We start from the raw sequence: 20681 nt of genomic DNA, 5'->3' as shown, positions 1-20681 counted from the left end.
AAAGTTAGTTCGGGAATAGTAATTGGCGTAATTTGGGGGCGGAATGACTGCTGTCAAACGGAGCCAATCCCGTTTAAGTTCGCATGCGCTGTGTGAAGCATTTAATAACCGCCCTAAAGTTGGTGTCCTAATGTTCAAATATGTTGCATAATTCTGTAGAACAGTACAATAATTTGAAAGTTAGGAACGTTCAAATCCCATTTTAAATAGACATCATGTGCTTAAATATAAGTGCATTTTGGGGGATACATTTAGGAGTGTTCTTTATTCATTGTCCAGCTACAATCTTCGCATGTCGAATATTATGCTTTATTGGGATAATGCAGCGTTAAAATGCATCTTGACCTCTTTGCGTCATAGCCTCCAACCTTCTGCATGGTTGTCACTTGGCAAGTATGACAATCATGGTGAATCAGGCAGCAATTACTTATTCTCTGTCACAAAAAAATCTCTCTCTATTGAATGTCATCTCTCTACATTAATTATTACATAATTTGTTTTATGACTCTAATTTCCTCGCCAATTAAAGTGCCTTAAGAAAAGACCACTATTGCAGGGGCTTTTTAATATTTCATGCATGCACAACCCTGCAGCATGTAAGTACAAAGTAGTGTCTGTTCCTAGTTTGTATTATCTTACGTAGGATACTTTTTAGATTTAAGGTAACCCATAAATGACACCAAGATTCCCATAAAATATACTGGAGATCAAAATAGACTGCTTTTCGACTGTGCAGTCTGAAATTGTCTTTGCTGGGTCATGGTCAAGGTATGTGTGTATACACATATACATGTGTATGTGGGGGGAGGGACATAAACTGTAAAAATGGGCGTACCTACGAATCATGTGTGCTACAGCTATATTTTTCTGTGGAGAAGCTGAACTAGCTTGCTAGTGATAGAAAATACTAGCAAGATCTCGGGCTTTTGGCCGGACCAAAGACATGAAGAAATTCAAGAGACGATGGAGAGTAATTTCTGCTGTTTAAACGACTCAGAAGACCTCAATATTTTAATATCTAATTCCAGCGAGAGGTTGCAGATCGAAAGGTAACATTAAATGACGTTAGCTCGTTCAGCTTCAGTTTACGTCAATGTTATTGTTTTTCTACACGCTAGTACAAGCTATTGCAACATGGTATATGGAAGAAGAATACAATGTGGCTAAATGGGAACAAAATCTGTCTATGAATGTTCTTTCCATTTATGTCGTCTGTGGAAGTAGACTATAGTTTAACACAGGTTAGTTTTAAGCTAATGTGACTAGCTGACTCTATTTTGATAAGACAGCTATGGGTGTCATGAGCTGTGTTTTGTAAAACCATCAGTTGACTATTATAGAAGTAATTTAACACAATCAGCTGTAGTTGAGTATTGGTGCACCAGTCTAATCGTGGTAAATACATGTCTAGCACACAGGCGTTTTCTGGATATTTGTTGAAAAACTTTGCAGGGGCTTATTCCAAGTACATGGTTTAATGACACACCTGGGTTAGTTAACTCCGAGTAAGTGGTAAACCTCCTAATAGATTCCCTGACATTCTAACTTATTCATTAATGTCCCAGCACAGCACAAGTTCACAGGACATATACATATGACGACAACATACACGTATGTTCCTCCTACTGTGGCCCATGTTTTTCCAGTTGTAGAGTTTTCCAGCCACTGGAAAACCCATTTGGGCTGGACAACGTCTATACTAGTACTGAAGCTTCTGGCAGAACACAGACATAGGGCTCTTCTTTTAGGAGGTTTACCACTAACTCTGAGTTAACTAAACCCACAAACTTGGAATATACCCCTGTTTTGAGCTTTACCACTGTGCCGAAAAGCTGAAAAGTACAGCTAAGCATGGCCAAAGGTGAAAATACGTAGATGTTTGGTAACCCATGTCTCAGTTACATAATGAAATTAAATATGCAAACATTATTAACATGCGTCATTTAGCCTGGTTAAGAATTAAGTCATAGGCCTGAATGTTAGCAGTTGTGAACTTCTCTCTGCTAGGAAGACAAAGGTAATATCGAGAAGAACCCTGGGAAAATAAATGAAAATAAATGAAAAATAAAAACGGACATCTCATGACCCTAATATCAGCCGGCGTGAGTGAGTTTAAGTCTGAATCCAGTGGGGGATGTAGAGATGAAACGGGAGCAACAGAAAAGGACAGTAGTGAGTCCCTTCTGTTATGCATATTTGGAGTAGTATGTGCCTACTCCTGCCAAGAAATGTGCTCAAATAATCTTTGTTTACCTTGGTAATCTACAAGTTCGTGTAGAGAGGTTTTCTGCTGTGGTACGGTATAAGCACACTTTCAGTCTAGTTGTCTAAGTATTTAATGCTTGTATGTTCAGTAGAGAGTTGACAGTTGGTTGGAGGGTAAGGTGACCAGATTTCTGAAATTAAAACTGGGGATGTATCCAGTTAGGCAGTCAATATATCATTAAATATCCAATGTTTTTATCTTGTGCAATAAAAAGGGGGACCGGTTTCATGTATTTTGACCATGGTAACTGTTGTACTGTACGCCAGCTCATGAAGTAAAACCTGCCTAAGGAGCTGCTGATCCAGTTGTACACTGCAGTCATTGAGTCTGTTCTCTGCACATCCATCACTGTCTGGTATGGACAGGAACAGTCTACAACGGACAGTCAGGTCTGCAGAAATGATTATTGGTGCCGACCTGCCCACCATCTAGGACCTGTTCACCTCCAGAGCCAGGAAACGTGCAGGGAAAATCATTGCAGACCCTTCACACCCTGGACATAATTTGTTCCAAACCTTCCCCTCTGGCAGGCGCTCCAGAACTGTGTATACCAAAACCACCAGACACAGGACCAGTTTAAGAGCCACTACACCCGGAGTCAAATTCCTTGTATGTAAAAATGTACTAATAAAATTGTGCACTAACTATGTTACTTTGTTAACCGTGTCAGAAAATCATACAATAGCCTACCATGGTAAGTGAACCTATGGTAAACTATGGAACATTCAATAAGGAAAATGGTCAAAATGACAATGATTTGATGCTGCAATGGTAGCCAAGACAAGAACAACGCGAGACGTCTGCTCTGCTGCCTGGTGTTTCTTAGGATTCTCCGTTCTGTTTCAGTTCACAGTTAAAATGGGGACATTTCCGGAGACAGCTCAAGCCAGGGAAAGGCCACCTAAAACGAGGACTATCCCTGGAAAACGGGGACGTCTGGTCACCTTGTCGAAGCATAAAGTAGCCATGGCCATCGCTGCGTGTGCTGTGAACTGAGTTTTAGGAACCACTAATCATAAATGAAGACAGCTTCTAGCACTTACCTTGAATCATTTAATGTGATGTATAGCTTTTATTCATCATAACAATATGTGCTTTTGTCTTGTTTCTATGACATTTGTCTTTTCAGGACCAAGACCCTGTTTGAGGAGATCAGGGCTTCCCTTAATAACAATGATGAAGAGGACCGTTCTTTCTGGAGGCCTGTGCTGCCATGGGGCGGTGTGTACACCATCCGGGCTGGTCGTAAGGCCATCTCCTGCATCCCCCTGTACGTGAAAGTCAGTCTGAAGAACACCTGCACCATCGATGGCTTCCTCATGCTCCTTTACGTCATCCTGCGGGACAACCAGACCTTCCCCAGGGAAGTGGGTGTGTTCCTGGGGCGAGCGTTTGTGGAGCACTTTCTCTATCTCATGGACTCGTACGACTACACCACCGTCAAGATGCTGTGGATCCTGGACCGCATGTCGAAACGGCAGTACCGCTCCGTCATCCACCAGGCGGCCCTGGAGATTGACCTGTTCGGAAACGAGCACGAGAACTTCACTAAGAACCTCAAGGAGCTCATGTCCACCATGCAGGAGAGCCTATGCAACAACTGGGATTGCCCGGCTCGCTTTCAGGAGTTCCTAGAGAAGACCATCAGCATCAAGTGGGGGGAACTATTTCTGTTTTATATGAAATATTACACTGTTTTGGATAACATATACTCATTCACCATTATCAGTTTTTTTATGTATGAGTTTTAGATTTTCTTGGTATTAGTTTTAGATGTCAAAAGGGCATAAGATGTAAATATGTAAGTACATCCACATAACTCGTTCTTAAGTAGTGCTTCTTTGGCTTCCTGTAGCACTAAGGACATAACAATAACACTGAATGTTGTTTACTTTGGCAGAAACAATCATTTGTCTCCAAGATGTTTATTAAACATGGCCTCAAAAGGAGCTGAGAGAATGGCCATAACTGGACACTTTCCAAACGCGTGTTCTTTTACCAGTGTGTTTACTTTGTGTCTTTCAATGCGACCCCCCCCGACTAAAATAAAACTCAGCTGTCTGGTGTTGACTGTAAAATGTTGAAAGATATATGATTCCTCAGCAGCACAGCGGTCTGACGGCTCTCTTCCCCTGTGATGGCCTTACAAGGGAAAGGGAATGGCATCTTATCAGGAGATCGTTTACCAATAGTTTGAATCTGTCATTTGATGTTTGTCGCTTGATGTTTGTCGCTTTACAAAAACAAATTGTATCAAGTGTGTTTGTGCACAGGACGTAAGCATATTATGTTCCTACTTTTCCTAATTTTTCCCATACATCTTCACTTGTTTTCCCCTTAGCCCTCCAAATGAGCTACCTCAGAGGGATCCAATCCAGTCTGCAGTGGATCAGTTCTTCTGCACAAGAAATGTGCTTTGTCAAGAGTTTGGGTAAAACTGCACTTCATGTCAGTTCCAGTGTCTTCTAAGGTGTCAGGAATTAAAATAAATGTTGAAATGAATGTTATGCAACAGACTCCACTCTTGAGCTGTGGTTTATCCATTGCTGACAAGTAACTTTGGGTAACTTTTTCCCATTTCCTGTGTTGCGCAGCTGCAACGGGCTACGGGAGTTCTCCCAGAGGGTTTTCAGCCACGGTCCCCCTCCCTTTATTATCCTCAACATGCAGATGTGGAAGTCGGAGGAGTTGTCCTATGTGCCCTACCATCTGGCCCTGTCCCACTACAGGTATGGTGAAGCACAAAACAGCGCTGCGTGTTGGCACATGTCTTGTAGTGGTAAAATGAGAAGGATGATTGTGCAGCTTAAGAATGTCAGAATATGTGTCGGCTGAAATGGAAAAAACATATTAAATCCAGTTTGCCTCTGTGCCGTCTTTGAATCTCAAAGACTTGGAAGGTAGCTCACTTATTGGAAACATTGCACTGAAAAATGTCACTATATATGGAAATTTAGACGTGCAATTTATTTTAGCTATTCTCTTATGTCTTTCTTCCCCAAGTATTAGTAGGAATGTGTTTCCTGTAATCGTTAGACACCAGTCATGGTGCATGGTGTTGAAAAATTCATGAATTAACTTCATATCAGGATTTGTGATATAATGCTCTACAATGAGCCTAAATACATTTTCACAAAGCTTCAGTAGAATGGGAATGCACTACTAGTAGTGCCATTGAGCACAGTAAAATATAAAGTCATGAACCGGTACAACCAGGAGGTGTCTCTGACAATGACCAAATTTGTGCTGTTCCTCAGATACTCCCTAGAGGGCGCCACACTCTTTAACAAAGAGGAGCACCACTATTCTGCGGCCTTTCAGATTGACGGCTCCTGGATGCACTATGACGGCCTCCGCAGCGACAACCTCATCCTGCTCAACAAGCCGCCTGAACTCCTGCTGCTCTCTTCCCTCGTCTACGTCCGTTGCTCTGACAACAAGTGAGCTGCCGTGGCAACTGAGTCGGGAGACACGGGGGGGTCTTTGGAGGACGGAGTTACCCAGATTTCAGGTGTTGCGGAATTTGATCATGTCAGTTTGCCAACCACTGCCACATCAATAATGGCATTCAGCAGCAAGAGCGGGTCTTGACTGAACGTCCTTCCGAGTGTCAGGGCAGAAAGCTGTTTAAGTGGCCTTGTTTCTTTTTTTGTTTGTCATGCCATTATTCTTGCATTAGGCATTTGTTCTTTTCTTGGTCTCTCTAAATGTTTCTTTTGATTGTCAGTTCTTGTGTTTCTTTATATGTTTATTTCTCTTTTTGTCCTCTGATGAGGTAACATATTTTGTGTTGACCGTTTCTGTTGAGTTGCTTCTATTTATGAAATTTTGATAATTCCTTGAATACTTTCCTAATGGTGTTCTTAGATTTGTCAATGATTGTTTCTTTTAAAAGTTGGCCACAGAAAATGAAAAATATTTTTCTTTTTGGTTTGCATTCTTGGAATCCAAGAAATGCGTGTTATGGACTATAATAGTTCTGGTTTGTTAAGTACAGGCTGAATGAGAAAAGCATTAAGAAAAAAGATCTGAACAATTAGAAAACATCTTGTTGGATTTTTTCTCATAGGTTTCAGCAGTACGCTCATTAGCTTGTTTTCCATTCTCCCTTAAAGTCGTCCAAAATTTACTAGTATGCTTGTGAGAAATGTAACAGTTAAAAGGGTTTATTTTATGAAATAACTTGATTTGAAAGAAGCACAGCAGTGATGAAATGCCTTGGCTTAATTTATTGTCCAATACTTATATGGATACTGGTTCTGAATTTAGAAGTAAACTGGTGCTTTTTGTTGTGTTGTGCCATTGATTTACTATGATACATCAAGATTACTGTAGGAACCCACTGAAAACTGACATCCTTTGTAGTTGTTGGTTTGAGTTTTCTAGAAAACATACTGAAGTCTAATATTAGCCTATATATCACTTATTAAGTACTGTCTGATATTGTAATGATCACAAATGTGTACAGAGTCAAGGCCATATATTTAACAGTACACATTTTACATTGTAAAAATCATGGTTGATCTGTACTGAGATTTGAATAGGTCAGACACTCCAGGCAATGAATGCAATGAACATTGCCTAAATGACATCATTATTATATTGGTTTTGTCATTCAATATGTAGAAGGGGTAAAAGTAAGTGACATTTGCAGATTGCACCAACAATTTCAAGTTATGCCAATTTTTATCTGTTTAAAAGGTTTCCACTTTCATGTTGCAAGTTGTTGTTGCTACAATATCTGTCTTGTGCTAAACCATAATGATGATGCTAAAATGTCCTGTGCTAAACCATAATAATTTCACAGAATCTACCACTGAGCTTTAAGGGAGTAACTGAAATAGTTATCAGTGATTACAATTCCTGGCATGGTCAATAATCACTATAATCAATAATCAGACAGTTGATCATGAGGATTTGGTCCCATCACATGTACTGCTGATCCAAGCTTATGACTCCTATTTTGCTCTGTAATATATAATGTCTGTAACAGATGTGCGGTTTCTAGTTTCTCCTTTGAGACAACAAAGGTAAAGTGTTTAACTATGCAGCACTTGTTTTTAATACTACAATTTGTTTTTTAAGCAATACAATATTTTTATACACTACAGTTATCTGTCTCTTATTTAAAAAGTGGTTGTCCACATCAGTTGGTGTGTGTATATGCATTTTGCATTGCATTTGAGAAGCTGGATTAAGTGAATGATGAACAAATTACCTTGTAAGGCAGGCATTTATTATGTCTCAATTCGGTACAATTGCACCACACAGATTAATAAAATGGCAGAAATCAAATTCACTCAATGCTTGTTAAGTGTGGAAAAGAAATACTGCTTCTACTCAGGCAGTGCCGGACCCAAGAACTGAGCTGGCACCAATCTGCTGTGGATCTGTCAGGCCAGGGCAAGATCAGCGACGTCAATCCAAGAGTCCAACTCTACCTGGGTATCACCTGTCTTAATTCCAGTAATAATCCACAGGTCTGTAAAATTCAACATCAACTGAATTCAGACAACGTTCAGACACGCCCAAGTGAAATGTAAAAAGAAGCAAGGTTGTTACACTGACATTTGGCCAACATTGACATCAATTTTTCAAATAACGACCTCACAAACCGACAGTCCCTTTGTTCACCTCCACACTTGACATCAGTCCTCATTTCTTTGTAAAAAAAACAAGCACTTTGGTGAGTGGTGGCAAAGCAGGACATGGTTAGGCCATGATAAATAAGAAACAAAAAGTAACAAATATAAAACACACATATACATACACACATATAAACAAACATACATACACATCCCTTCATTTTGCAGTTTCACGTTTTCAGATTACATATATGGCCATGAGATTCACTTTCTTGCAGTGGTGGAAATGGCCAAAGGAACCACCTCTGGAGAAGCAGCAGTGGTCATGTTTGTGGACATCACCGATCACCACATGTATTTAGCAAAAGGATGGACCCTTGGTGATGCCCAAATGGCTAACAGAAGCCTTAATCACAAATGGGTGGCATCCTTTAGTGTGTGTGTGTGTGTGTGTGTGTGTGTGTGTGTGTGTGTGTGTGAGTATGACCACATTCTGTTTGCAGAGCTGTAGACTTTTTAAGGGTTGATCTCCATGGATACACAGGTCCTTTCAACCCCAGGGTAATATCTGCTTTTATATGTACATGCAAAACAAATAACTGAAAAAGGGACAAAGTGCATGGGAGCAGGAGAAGCAGAAGAGTATTTTTGACTTATGGAGGGGGGGAGGGGCCAAAGTATCAGAAACACATGTATGACCTCAAAGCCAATGACAGAATCTTGATTTGAAATGAGCTCAACAGTACAAACTGGTGCACCCCAAGACACTATAATGAAATGCAATAAACAGTGCTTCTAAGCTCCTTTCAAACAGCACAAGATGACCATTGGTTATCTCAACAATAGAATTAATATATCTATTGCTTTCACATTTGAAACGCTATTCACTTACAATGGGGAAAAAAGTGAGAAAGTTACACAAAGCAGCATCGAGCGACCATACCAAAGTAGGAGAAATTAGGTCACCTTGGGAATGATTTCTTTGACTATTCCTTTAGGGATGACATATGACATGACTCCCATAATAAATCACAATAGAGGAAATTGTAGCAGCACGATTTCATATTAAACAAGCCAACTCAACCTTTTGTCTGCTAGGAAGCATCTCTTATTGCTAGTAAAAGACTAAACAGTCTTCATGTGTTTACACTTGAGGGTGGCTTCGTCTCGTCATGACTGGTCATCATTGCTTATACTCAAAGTTGATGTCACTGAAGCAAGTGGGCCACAGACTGATATCCCACTGACAAAGTTATGCACAGAGTTAATTTCAAGTCATCTACAACCGATTCCATTTGAATTGCTTGCATGTACAACACCAACTGCAGACCTGGTCGTGGTGGGTGGGCATAACAAAATGCTCTTTCGGGTTAAATACATGCAAAGAAGGCATATGCAATCTTACTATTTGTGCTTGAAGACATATGAAGCTGAAAGACACCAGTCTTCAAAGAGGCTTAAAATGTTGACAAGCTATCTCAACTGCTAGTCTGCTGGTTAAGAATATCAGTTGGAATTCATTAAGTGAGGGATATTAAGATGACATTTTTAAAGACAATGAATGCTATGTTAGAAGCATCCGAAATAGATGAAGAGCCAGCAGATGATCTGAACTGAGCAAGGCTACAAGGTAAAGCTACCTAAAGTGGCTTAATGCTAAAGTAACATTGCCACTAACAATAGCCTTAAGTAATATTAAAGCTACCAGCAACATTGTCTGCTAGAGACAATCAAATAACAATTACATTAGACTGATAAATAGCCTGCCATTAACAAAACATTCCCTATATTTTGATAGTCAAATCAGCAGTCACTCCCTCTCTTGCGTAAGCTCTAGCTCTAGAAATGCCTGCATCAAGATGGCAGGGTTGTGCTCCATCCCCACTGTGAAGAACAGAAGTCCCAAAGCTCCAAATGCCTCGTAGCTTAATATGCTAACCTAAGGGACTGCCCTAAAACTGATGAAGATATAGCACATGTCACTGTCACGCATGTCTACCAGTACGATGACAGTAGGCCTCTTCTGGTCAGAGGGAAAGATCTGGATGGGATCTTAAGTGGTCTTGTATGATGGATCATGAATCTGGGGCTATTCAAATAAAATATTTGGATTTAAAAACAACAAACAACAACAACAAAAAAAAGAAAAAGTGATGATAAATGTCTCACAAATGAATACCTGCTTCAATGAAAAAGCAGCTCTGAACACTTCAGCTGGACAAATAGGTTAAGATTGGAAGTGCAAAATTAAATGAAAAAAAAAAGAAAAGAAAAGAAATGCACCAAACTAAACCACAAACTCTTGTACTATTTCCTGCCTTCGACCAATGATTCATAACAGTTACCGACACAAACACACACACTCTTGTACAACTCCTGCCTTCACCCGACGATTCATAACAGTTACCGACACAAACACACAAACTGACATGCCACACGTTAGATCACAGCAATATCAGAAACACCTTGGCTTTTAGGAGACACAAAGATTAGGTCAATAGGTCATCCAAGAAAGTCTTATTGCATCATCTTAATGCCATACATACCCAGCCAATTTTACTATCTACAACTTACAGACAAAGTATCAAATGGTTTGTTAAGTGCAACACAGCATCCCATATTAAAGCCCCCCCCTCTCCCTCCCGCCAATCTTGACTTTAATGTACAAAGCAAATGCACACACACTCACACCTCTCAAAATATGGGATGTCTGACCTAACATTGTGGCTATCCCCCATGTCCCATGTTTAAAACCAGGCAAACAGGTGCTAGGCTAGGTCTGGTTTAAACAATAGTCCAATGGGCACACATCCGCTGATTCATTTCTTTGTGATGCTACTCCCTCCATAGACTTTGCAGGGACACTCTTGAAGGGAGGATTTGTATTTTTGAAATATCAGTTCCCTGATCAGACTAGACAATGTCCCCTTCCCTACTAAAGGCTAGGGCTAGAAGATGGCAAGAGCCCTTTACATGCTGAGGGCTTGCCATGTGAGAAAGCACAAAGAAAATCACAAGAGACAGAGACTGCGGTGCAGAGCACTAGCTTTCACACAGTTGCTAGGGTGAGATGCGGTCTATTTCTGGAACAAAAGGGTGATTTTTTTTTGAAAAATTAGTTTGAATTTGTGTTGAAGCACTTGTCACCACAAGCCCTGTATGTTTGTGAAGTAGAAAACTAATTACCCTGTTTGTGTTTTTCCAGAAGAGGCCACACCCTCGGTTGCAGTTGAAACACATGGATGATATGTTAAGGGGATGGGATAATTTAAGATTGAAAGGCAGGTTTGTTGACATCCTGAACAAACATCCTTAATCTAAGCTGAAGGATGGGAGACTGGTCCCAAGCATGGATCCCTTTATGAGTTAAACTGGACAACTCAGAACAAACACAGATAAGAAAATCATGTCAGGACCTGTGTGCATGGGGCAGACCAACAGAAAACACATCCAAACAACCTTTAAACTAAGGCATAGAGCCCTGTTAATGGCAAGGACTGGAGTTGGAGTCTCTCTGCCAAGCACAGTCTGGAGCTCTTTGATATCAAAGTCTCTTTGTGACCTTTCCTTTATGTCTCACACACACACACACACGCACACGCACACACGCCATTATTGCATGGACTTGTGAAGTACGTTTTTATCCTCTCCAACAGGTAAACCAGTGACCTAAATACCACAATGAAACACAATATCATACATGAAGTCTATCTCACACTGTGAGACACTGAACACAAAAAAGCTGAATCCTGAATCCTAAAAATAGCACCATTAAAGTATTTAGTACAAGCAGTCACGTGTATAGAGGTTGCAAGTGTGGTAGGGTTACTTTTCAATGAGATGGGATGAGAGGGGGAAAAAAATGGCTGAAGAACCATTTTTACGCATGCGCACACATATACACATACACACACACGCCTGTACACACACGCAGGCACGCACGCACGCAAAGATGCAAAGCAGAACAGGAGGGCAGAGTGAAAGATGCTGAAGTGCTACAGGTGTAGAAGTTTAGCTGAGTGGTACTGGAAGAATTCTCAAGACAACATAGTGGGATTCATGAAATTGCAAATCAACAAAACTCCATAAGTTCTGCCCGTACACACGCACACGCACGCACGCACACACACACACACACACACACGCACACACTAACCAAGTGCAGGAAACATTTACAGGCAATGCACTAGAGGATATATTAATTAATTAATAATTAATCTATATATATATATATTCTGTTCTTAACTTAAACTATTTACAAGAGAAAGATAAAGGCAGCCCTTTTTAAGTGAGTATAAAGAAAAGTCTACGCTATTTTTTTTTTACATCATTTTTTGTGAAGCACTGATTTTCAATGCAGACATTTCAGACTCGACCAGGAGCATCACCCCCTGGCCTGGCCACTTGTGTCGTGCACGCGCATACACACACACACACACACACACACACACACCCTTGTGAACTGATCGGTCATTTGGCCCAACATGCATACACACAGAGACGAACATGAATATGCGCATCCTGACCAGACACACTTTAAGGAACTAGAACACACTTCGGAGCTATGGCTCTGCTTGGAGCTAAGTGACCAGTGACAGAACACAAACGCGCTTGCCAGGAGTGAGAGACTGAGAAACAGGTCTGGTGTTACCACATCACAAAAACTAAACTAAACACATCAACACAGGGGTAAACAATGCTGCAGGAGAAAGCAAAGTGACTGAATTCTCCAATAATCAGGTCAAATGGCTCAGAGAGTCTTTTGCTGGACCCCAAAAGCAGGTGGTAGACAAGACACAGGTCCTTTTCTTCATAGGTCTCAGACCGTCTCTTGTGATCTGTGCGTTCCTCCTTGTCCTCATCCTCCTGTTCTTCCACGGGTCTCCGTCTCCGGTCATCTTTGTGGTCCCCGATGCCAGTTTGGCTGTTTCATCCTGCATGCACTTACTCCTCCCATCCAACAGGGGGTGAGATTTTGCCACTCCACCCTCCCCCCTCCTCCCCTCTGCTACTGCAGAGCGAAACGAGGATGATCTGGACGGCGTAGAGGACAAAGAACAGAAACAAACCCCAAAAGAAAACCATTCGTTTTTTTTCTTCTTCCTTCACGTCCCTCTCTGGAGAGTCCTTTCCTGGAGCTCCTAGGGTCAAAGGGCAGTTAGGCCAAAGTTACAGCGGCAGCACATCATGCCGCTGGAATCCAGCCAGCTGTCCGTGATGGGCTCGTACCGCTGCACGGTGTTCAGGTATGATGACCCCGAGTGACCCCCGACCACGTAGAGGTAGTTATCTACTACAGCAGCGCCAACCCCTGGAGAGATTGACAGAGACAACATTGTCAGATGCCTGGGCCTAAAATCATCTAATCACACATGGCTAATGGCAAGAATTACAAATGTCATAACTATTTCACAGAGACAAGTAATGCCAAATCTGTGGCATCTGTGGATTTAAAGTTTAATTTCTTGTTCTTGAAGACTGGCATGGAAAAAGGCCTATAGCACAGCACAGACTATATGATGTACTTATAATGCTTACATCTGTACTTCAGCCTCAATCTTGACCAGAAATGTTTAAAAGAAAGTGTTAAAAACGAACTCTGCCTGCTTTGGTATATTAGAGTTGTTAAGTCCTGTTGGGTTGCACTCACCTGTACGAGGCTCATTCATGGGCCGACACGCAGTCCACTGGTTTTGGTAGGGGTCGTACCTCTCGATGCTGGACAGGTGAGACACGCCATTGTGTCCCCCCACCACGAAGATGAAGCCGAGCATGACCCCCACCCCGAAGTTGATGCGCTTGTCAGCCATGGGAGCTACCATTTCCCAGGCATCTTTACTCGTGTCATAGCGCTCAACGCTGAAAGACAGGACAGAAAGAGTAAGAAAACAAACAGACAAAAAGGCACAGATAACTAATACAAACATTCAAATCATCACGAGACCATCTCAAGCCTGCTTTGCATGATGTCGTGGGTCTCTGGGTCTCCAAATTTGCATCCACACTCACTGGTGTAGCACTACCTGCATTCCTAGAGGTATATCCACCAGCAGAGACATTTAGCCATCACAACCAAATGCACCTCCATCTTGCTCTCTCAGGATTGCAAATAAAAGACACAGGTAAATACCAGGTCCGACCAACTCGAACCCAAATCAGTGGTATAAGTTAATTAGACTAGCTTTATTTTCTTCACTTTTAAACTGCAAAAGCTGTATATATATGCATTATGGGACGAAACCCAATATATTGACTGACACTAGAGGAAACAGAGCTGTTATATTACATAACTACATGACAAAACAGGCTACAATCCCATTTTCAAAACTCCACGGTCTGACGTTCTTAGCTACCTTGAGTCACTGGAACCCCATTTATAATCAAAGCACACTTTATTCATTTTACTCCAGACACTTTTTAGTTAACCTGCCACACACAAACAACTTGTTCCAGTCTTGAATCATTTTGGCATCATAAAAGTCATGAAACCATAACAACATTGCAGGGGACTTTGCAAACAGGGAATTACCTTTCAGAGCGGGTTGGTTGGGTGTGCGCTTGTGGGGGATTTTGGTTAGACTTGGGGGAAAAAAAGGAAGCCCTAGCGTGCCTGCTATCCAAACACATTCTCTGCAGGGACCCGGGTGTCAAGGAGACGGTGCAACAACAAGAGAACTCTCCCTGTGGTGGGAGCCGAGACCAGAGCCAACTCCTTCAGAGGAAAAAAGGGCACTTATCTCGGTTCCCAAGACTATCATTCCACTACGTTCTCTTTCCAGGACAACACATTCTGCTCACAGTTGACCAATCTAACATTTGGTTACGTCAAATAAACAGCTCAGAAGTTTGGCAACAAGACATTTGGCAAGTATGCCCAATGATAACTCAGAAGCCCAAGGGTCACTAACACTAGAGTTTGTACAGTAAGGAAAAACAAAAACAAACAACAAAGAGCGTACTAAAATCAGCTTTCCCTCCAACCAGCAGATTTTTTAGATTTGCAATCTGCACGAAACTCAAACTAAAGGGTCAAGAACACAATCAGTGACAACAACTCCACTGAATTCAACAAGTGTAAGTACAACCACTCAAATACATAAAAACATGCAATGGCATACAAAGAAGATGGCAATCAGTATCTGGGACTTTCAAATAACTGCAACTCCATTGCAAGATCTTTTAAAGAAAGGTGGAAAGTCAAATAAACAGCTTGTTAAAGAGGACCAATGATTTCCAATGTTAATTTTGGGGACTAGATGCTTCATTTTTCCAAAAAACATTATTTTTCCTCACATTTGTTCACCCTCTGTCTGAAATGCCCTGTTAGAGCTCTGTCTTTAAGCCCCCTGTCACGATGAGCCCTGTGTTCTCGGATTGGTCAGCTAGACAGGTAATAAGGATTGCGTCATCTTGTAACAAGAAGAATTCCAAGGAGGCGTTTCAGGCAGCTGATAAAGTAGACCTACTCCCTATGGTGTGAACTTTGGGCATTGGAACTCTGCAACTCTGCAGACCATTTACATGGACAAAGAGCTATACATCACACTAAGGAAAGAAAAAACTGCATCCTTAAGGTCCTCTTTAAGATGATAAGCATCCTTCAACAATCACCTGTTTCACAGTGGCACCTTCTGCTTACCTGTTCATGTGTGCAGGTCCGTAGCCCCCGATGGCGTAGATCATGCCGTCCAGCACGGCAGTGGCGAAGCAGCTGCGCGACTCGGTCATGGGTGCCACCGGCTGCCACTCCTTCACCTTGGGTGCGTACCTCTCAACCGACTGCAGGTAGTACTGACCGTCATAGCCGCCCAGTGCGTACAGCTCGCCCGCCAGCACCACCACGCCGAGCGTGCTGCGGCACTCGGCCATGCGCTCCACTGACGACCACGTGTTGCTGTCGGGGTCCCAGCGTTCCACCGAGCTTTCGTGCCGCCGGTAGCTGATTCCCTGACGCATGTGTGTGGCGATGCCGCCCACCACGTAGACCTTCTGGTCCAGGATGGCCACGCCGAACTCGTAGCGGGGCACACTGAGCGGCGCCAGGCCAATCCACGAGTCTGTCTGAGGGAAGTACATCTCCATGCTACAAGGAGGAGTAGGGAAGTAGAGGAGAGGTTGTTTCATTCGACACAGTAACTCAACTTTCAGCGTATGATGTTATGAGTTTGACATTATGGTTAATTTCTATGGATCACTGATGAAGAGCAATGATTATATGGTAAACAATCCTGGACAAAACTGTGTGCTAAGCAATGAAATTCCATTTTCCCTTTGGCAGCTCTGCAGTAAGATAATTGCCATACATAGTATGCTTAGAAAAGAGAGACCTATACGTGTAGAGTTAAATAATCCTAGAGCTGCAACATATACTATTATAGAAGTCAATGTTCAAATACATCTCTCAACAGTGTGCAGATAACCATTGGTTTGTTTCAATGCAGCAGACCATCTTTTACACAAAATAAAACTAGGATAGGTCCCATCCCATCGCTACCTCTCAAGTGTGGCAAAGAGTCCAGTCTTGCCCCCAACGGCGAGCAGGACTTTGGGAGCGCAGCGCGGCCGTGTGGACAGCACCGTCTGGTAGGACAGGCGGTGCTCGGGCATGAAGTGGTACTTGAGGGCCTCGTTTAGCAGGTGCTTGCAGGAGTGGTCGTCACGGATCAGGTGGTTGGCCTCATAGAGGCGCGTGAGGAACTTGACGCTGAGCAGCGGCAGACGCACACAGTGTAGCAGCTGGGACAGGTGCTGCTGGCGCTCTGTCAGGTCGTACTTGATCCACGACTCCAGCGCATAGAACACCGTCTCCTCTGTGACCACCTTCAAGCAGTCGTTGGAGACGATCTCGTCCAGCTCGGTACGTGTCAGTTCGAAGAACTCCTCAGTCTGGCACACCTCCTCGAAGTTCTCGCAGATGAACTTGGTGGCGGCAAGGCAAAGGTCGTGGCAACCGTAGGTCTCGGCGAAGCGGGAGATGCCAATGCAGTTGCCGGCATCCAGCTGGCTTTCTAGGAAGCTGCAGCACTCCTTCAGCACCAACTTGACCTGGAGAAGGTTGGCGGCAGGCAGGAGGGATTCCACCGTGTCCTGGGAGATGAAGACTGTACCGGTGTAGGCGTACTCCACAATGGCCTGTGGCAGACAGCGGATTATTCAGGAGATGTCTAAATATGCCTAAATGGACACCTTTACGGATTTACCTCCCCGAGTTAAAGCAACACTATGCAACTAATTTTTGCCATTTTTTGAGTAATGTTCTATGAGAAACTCCTTTTTTATCTTCTTCAAATTAATTTTGATGGAATATGGTCATGTTTAGGACAGATTAACACACCCATCATTCCCACTAGCCGTCCAGGCTATGCACAATAAAGTTATATGGTTAGGTTTAGAACACCCTTCGAAAAATGAAATCACCAATAGTGCCAAAAGGCAAGACAATACATTTTTCTTTTGTTTCACATTTTAAAGAATCCCAAATGGGTCATAAAAGCAAAGAGGGCACCAACAAAAATCAAGTGAAAGTTGATTAATGACTAAACAGTAGCAGATTCTCAAGGGATAAAAACAAACAACAACAAAAACGACAGTTCCATTACCTGTAGCGCGGTCTCATCAATGCACTGGAACTCCACCTCGGAGGTCTCCTTCTCAGACAGGTTGCCCGTGAACATGGCCTTGAAGTAGGGGCTGATGCTGGCCAGCACCACTTTGTGGGCGTGGATCTTGGCGTCGCCCACCCGCAGAACGATGTCGCACAGCTCATGGTCTTGGCGGAGCAGCTGAAGACCCTGCAGCAGCTGCTCTGAGTGGGGCCGCGTCAGACTGGCAAGCATGTAGGACTGGCCCTGCTGCTGGTCCATCTGCCCAGAGGAGAGACGTAAGGTGGTTAAGGTAACTGTAGCACCTGAATGCCTGAACTCCAGACTACTATGATTACTGCCATAAGTAAAAGAGACTCGTCTACACTGCAAAAATGCTTTTCTAACCTAGTGTTATTACTCTTATATTGAGATGAAAAAATCTAGTTGGTCTTGTTTCTAGCTAAATTGTGCTTACCTAGTGCTCTTTGGTAAGGTTATTTTTGCCTATTTCAAGCAAATATTACTTATTTTAAGAAATCTTAACAAGCCAAATTTGCTTAACGCACTGGCAGCCAAATTTGCTTGTTTTAAGCCAAATTTGCTTAACGCACTGGCAGCCAAATTTGCTTGTTAAGATTTCTTAAAATAAGTAATATTTGCTTGAAATAGGCAAAAATAACCTTACCAAAGAGCACTAGGTAAGTACAATTTAGCTAGAAACAAGACCAACTAGATTTTTTCATCTCAATATAAGAGTAATAACACTAGGTTAGAAAAGCATTTTTGCAGTGTACATAAAGTATCACAAGCGGTACAAAGATGATACAGCCTGACTACCCATCAGAAGTCCAAAAGAGGTAACTGTATTTGTTGTGTTCTACTCCAAAACACTGTGAATACAACCCTTTGAACACACATAGTGTTTTTTTGTGGTTTATTACATTCAACCTGCCATACAGGGTGCAGCAGACTTAACAAAATGTCGAAAGGCACAAGATGTCACAGTCAGGCTACTAATCAGAATGTAACAATATCCTTTGAATCCAATTTAACAAACAGATTATAGGCTCAACCTAGTGTACCAATCTCTTGATATTAAAGAGTAAGAAATCAATCCAACCAACTTTCTTCAAATGAGATCAGCACGGTAGGTAGTTCAGCAGAAGAACAGAGCAATGCAACAACTGATGAAAGGACATTGGCAGACCAACGTGTACCTAACAGAATGGTCGAGAATGCCAAAGCTACATTTTCGAACCCCTATGGCAATCTAAAACCATTTCACAATTACTCGCAGATATGAATATATACACGGTAGCTCTGCAGCACTGACTTTCTTATTGCCCAAGTTAAGTTCTTCAATCTGTGATTGCTAGCCTAACTTGTAAACTGTATAAATCAGTCAACCAAGAACAACAGATCACAAATGCGTTACATGTCGGCCACAAAGTAAGTTGAGGCGTCCAACCATTAGGTTGTCAAATAACCCACACTGCAGAGGAAATAACAAGTAAGCTAGCTGTTCGTTACCTTGGCGAAGCTAGCTACCTAGCATACCTAGCTCAATTTTAATATTGTGTGAAGCCAAAGCAATGAGACTTTAATTTCAGTAGGAAATACAATTATCGGAGTTAGCTATATATTTATTTCGAAAATATATCGCTGCCAATAACGTTACGGCAGTTATTTCCATTTTAGCAGTTGGTTGGCTAACTAATAAGCTAATTATGCTAGCCAGCTCTGCCCAGCAGATATGGTAGATAAATACTCCACCGAGGTGTCCTAGAACAATTTCACTTGGAGACATTTAAATCATTGCGATAGCTCAATAAGGTAAACTGGTTATCGTTAGCTTAGCAAGCTAGCTATGTACCATATTTTGTTTGACGTTTGCCTACTTTGTCAGCCAGCAGCTTGCAGTTTCTAAACAGTAACTTAACTTACCCTGCTGATATTAGTATTCTAATCAACATAAGGATTAACGTGTTGCTTGCAACCTACCTTATAAATCAAATGTGAACATATTAAAAGTTATGACAAGGCTAAGGATAACCGTTAACATCTCAGGTGACACCACCAACCCAATTAACGTTGACCCACTGTGTTGCCTTGACAAGGTTTGCGATTTGGTTGACACTTGGCTAACTTGAATAGCTTGTGTACTGCAGATCTCATAGCATCATATTATTTAGAAAAAGCATTTCCCCAGCTAAAAAAATAAGTTAACAGGGTAACGTTAGCTTGTCATTCTAAAGACCTTTTAGAAATGAACGCGAGATGTTGCTGGCTAGAGTATTCGCCCAGTAACTGTAAAACGTTATCTAGCATGCTATCGATAGCAATCATTGATGGTAGCTGGAAATCAAGTTATCCTAGCCCCTTTGCAAGTCCCAGTAGCTATTTGTTAAGTAGCGTTTTACGAGCACATTATTACCAAATATAAGTTACATGGAAAGGAAACAGAAGAGAGAAACATGCACAGCATACCTGTATTGATGCTTCAGCTGTTCCGAAACGATCACCTTTTATTGCCGTGGCGAAGTTCAATACAACAGCGACAGAATCTCTACCGTCTGTTAAGAAAACAAACACAAATCAGGTTAGGTCTGCGTAACTTCCGGAAGTGGGTGCGTTCTGTCCTAAAAGTAACATCAAAGCATAACCATACCTAAAAATTATTTGGCACAACCATCAAACTGCTAACAATAAAATGATGTACCAATCCAAACATTAGACTAATACACATATAGTTGTTGTAGAACATGCAAATGACACGCGACTGTTTTATAATACAACTAAATTAACAATCATATGAAGCATTTGCTTGCTATAATAAGCACGCCGCTGTCGCTAGCAATAGGATTTGCTCCCGTGTTGACTGTAAATCAGCTTTTATAAACCTTTGCCATGTACAGTAACTTCTTTGTCTTCCCATGTCACTACGTATAATTTAAATTCAAATGACATGAAAAACATAGACTATGTAAACTACTGAAACATACCGCATCAGCAATTATGAAAAATAATAAATGTGTTATGAAAAATTATAAATTGCAAAATTAAACGAATATCCATTTAAAGGATAGTAAAACATTTCTCGATTAATCATTATGACTACTACTACTATTATTATTGTTGTTGTTGTTGCGCTGTTATTATTGGGGAAAACACTGGAAAAGTGGAAACTCCAGTAACACACAATTTTCCGTAGGCCTTGTAATTAAAAGCAATATTGAACTGCACATC

The 20681-nt window shown here is 41.8% G+C and overlaps 2 protein-coding genes across 2 annotated transcripts; one reads left to right on the top strand and one right to left on the bottom strand.

Annotated features, from left to right (window-relative positions):
- Positions 1-881: 881 nt before the first annotated feature.
- On the top strand, positions 882-7314 carry dorip1 (dopamine receptor interacting protein 1). The gene is made up of 5 exons (XM_080850654.1): positions 882-1049; positions 3396-3920; positions 4608-4697; positions 4861-4995; positions 5524-7314. Exons 1-5 carry the CDS (start codon positions 964-966, stop codon positions 5708-5710), a joined length of 1023 nt encoding a protein of 340 aa, XP_080706780.1. The 5' UTR covers positions 882-963; the 3' UTR covers positions 5711-7314.
- A 5570-nt stretch (positions 7315-12884) lies between these two features.
- klhl28 (kelch like family member 28) lies at positions 12885-19998 on the bottom strand. The gene is made up of 6 exons (XM_080850603.1): positions 19923-19998; positions 17451-17714; positions 16346-16983; positions 15491-15934; positions 13502-13710; positions 12885-13162 (listed from the first exon to the last, which is right to left on the bottom strand). The coding sequence occupies exons 2-6, from the start codon at positions 17712-17714 to the stop codon at positions 12999-13001; spliced, it is 1719 nt and encodes a 572-aa protein (XP_080706729.1). The 5' UTR covers positions 19923-19998; the 3' UTR covers positions 12885-12998.
- Between the last annotated feature and the right edge of the window lie 683 nt (positions 19999-20681).

The sequence above is a fragment of the Sprattus sprattus genome (genome assembly GCF_963457725.1).
Source record: "Sprattus sprattus genome assembly, chromosome: 13".
In the NCBI taxonomy this organism is placed as follows: Eukaryota; Metazoa; Chordata; class Actinopteri; order Clupeiformes; family Clupeidae; genus Sprattus; species Sprattus sprattus.
Note: the sequence above shows the minus strand (reverse complement) of the source record. Positions and strands in the feature narration are given on the sequence as shown.

Coding starts and splice junctions, on each gene's coding strand:
- dorip1 (XM_080850654.1), top strand. CDS start 964: ATGGAGAGTAATTTCTGCTGTTTAAACGACTCAGAAGACCTCAATATT. Junction 1,050..3,395: donor GAGAGGTTGCAGATCGAAAG/GTAACATTAAAT, acceptor TTGTCTTTTCAG/GACCAAGACCCTGTTTGAGG. Junction 4,698..4,860: donor GTGCTTTGTCAAGAGTTTGG/GTAAAACTGCAC, acceptor TGTGTTGCGCAG/CTGCAACGGGCTACGGGAGT.
- klhl28 (XM_080850603.1), bottom strand. CDS start 17,714: ATGGACCAGCAGCAGGGCCAGTCCTACATGCTTGCCAGTCTGACGCGG. Junction 13,711..15,490: donor GGACCTGCACACATGAACAG/GTAAGCAGAAGG, acceptor CCTGTCTTTCAG/CGTTGAGCGCTATGACACGA. Junction 13,163..13,501: donor CATGAATGAGCCTCGTACAG/GTGAGTGCAACC, acceptor CAATCTCTCCAG/GGGTTGGCGCTGCTGTAGTA.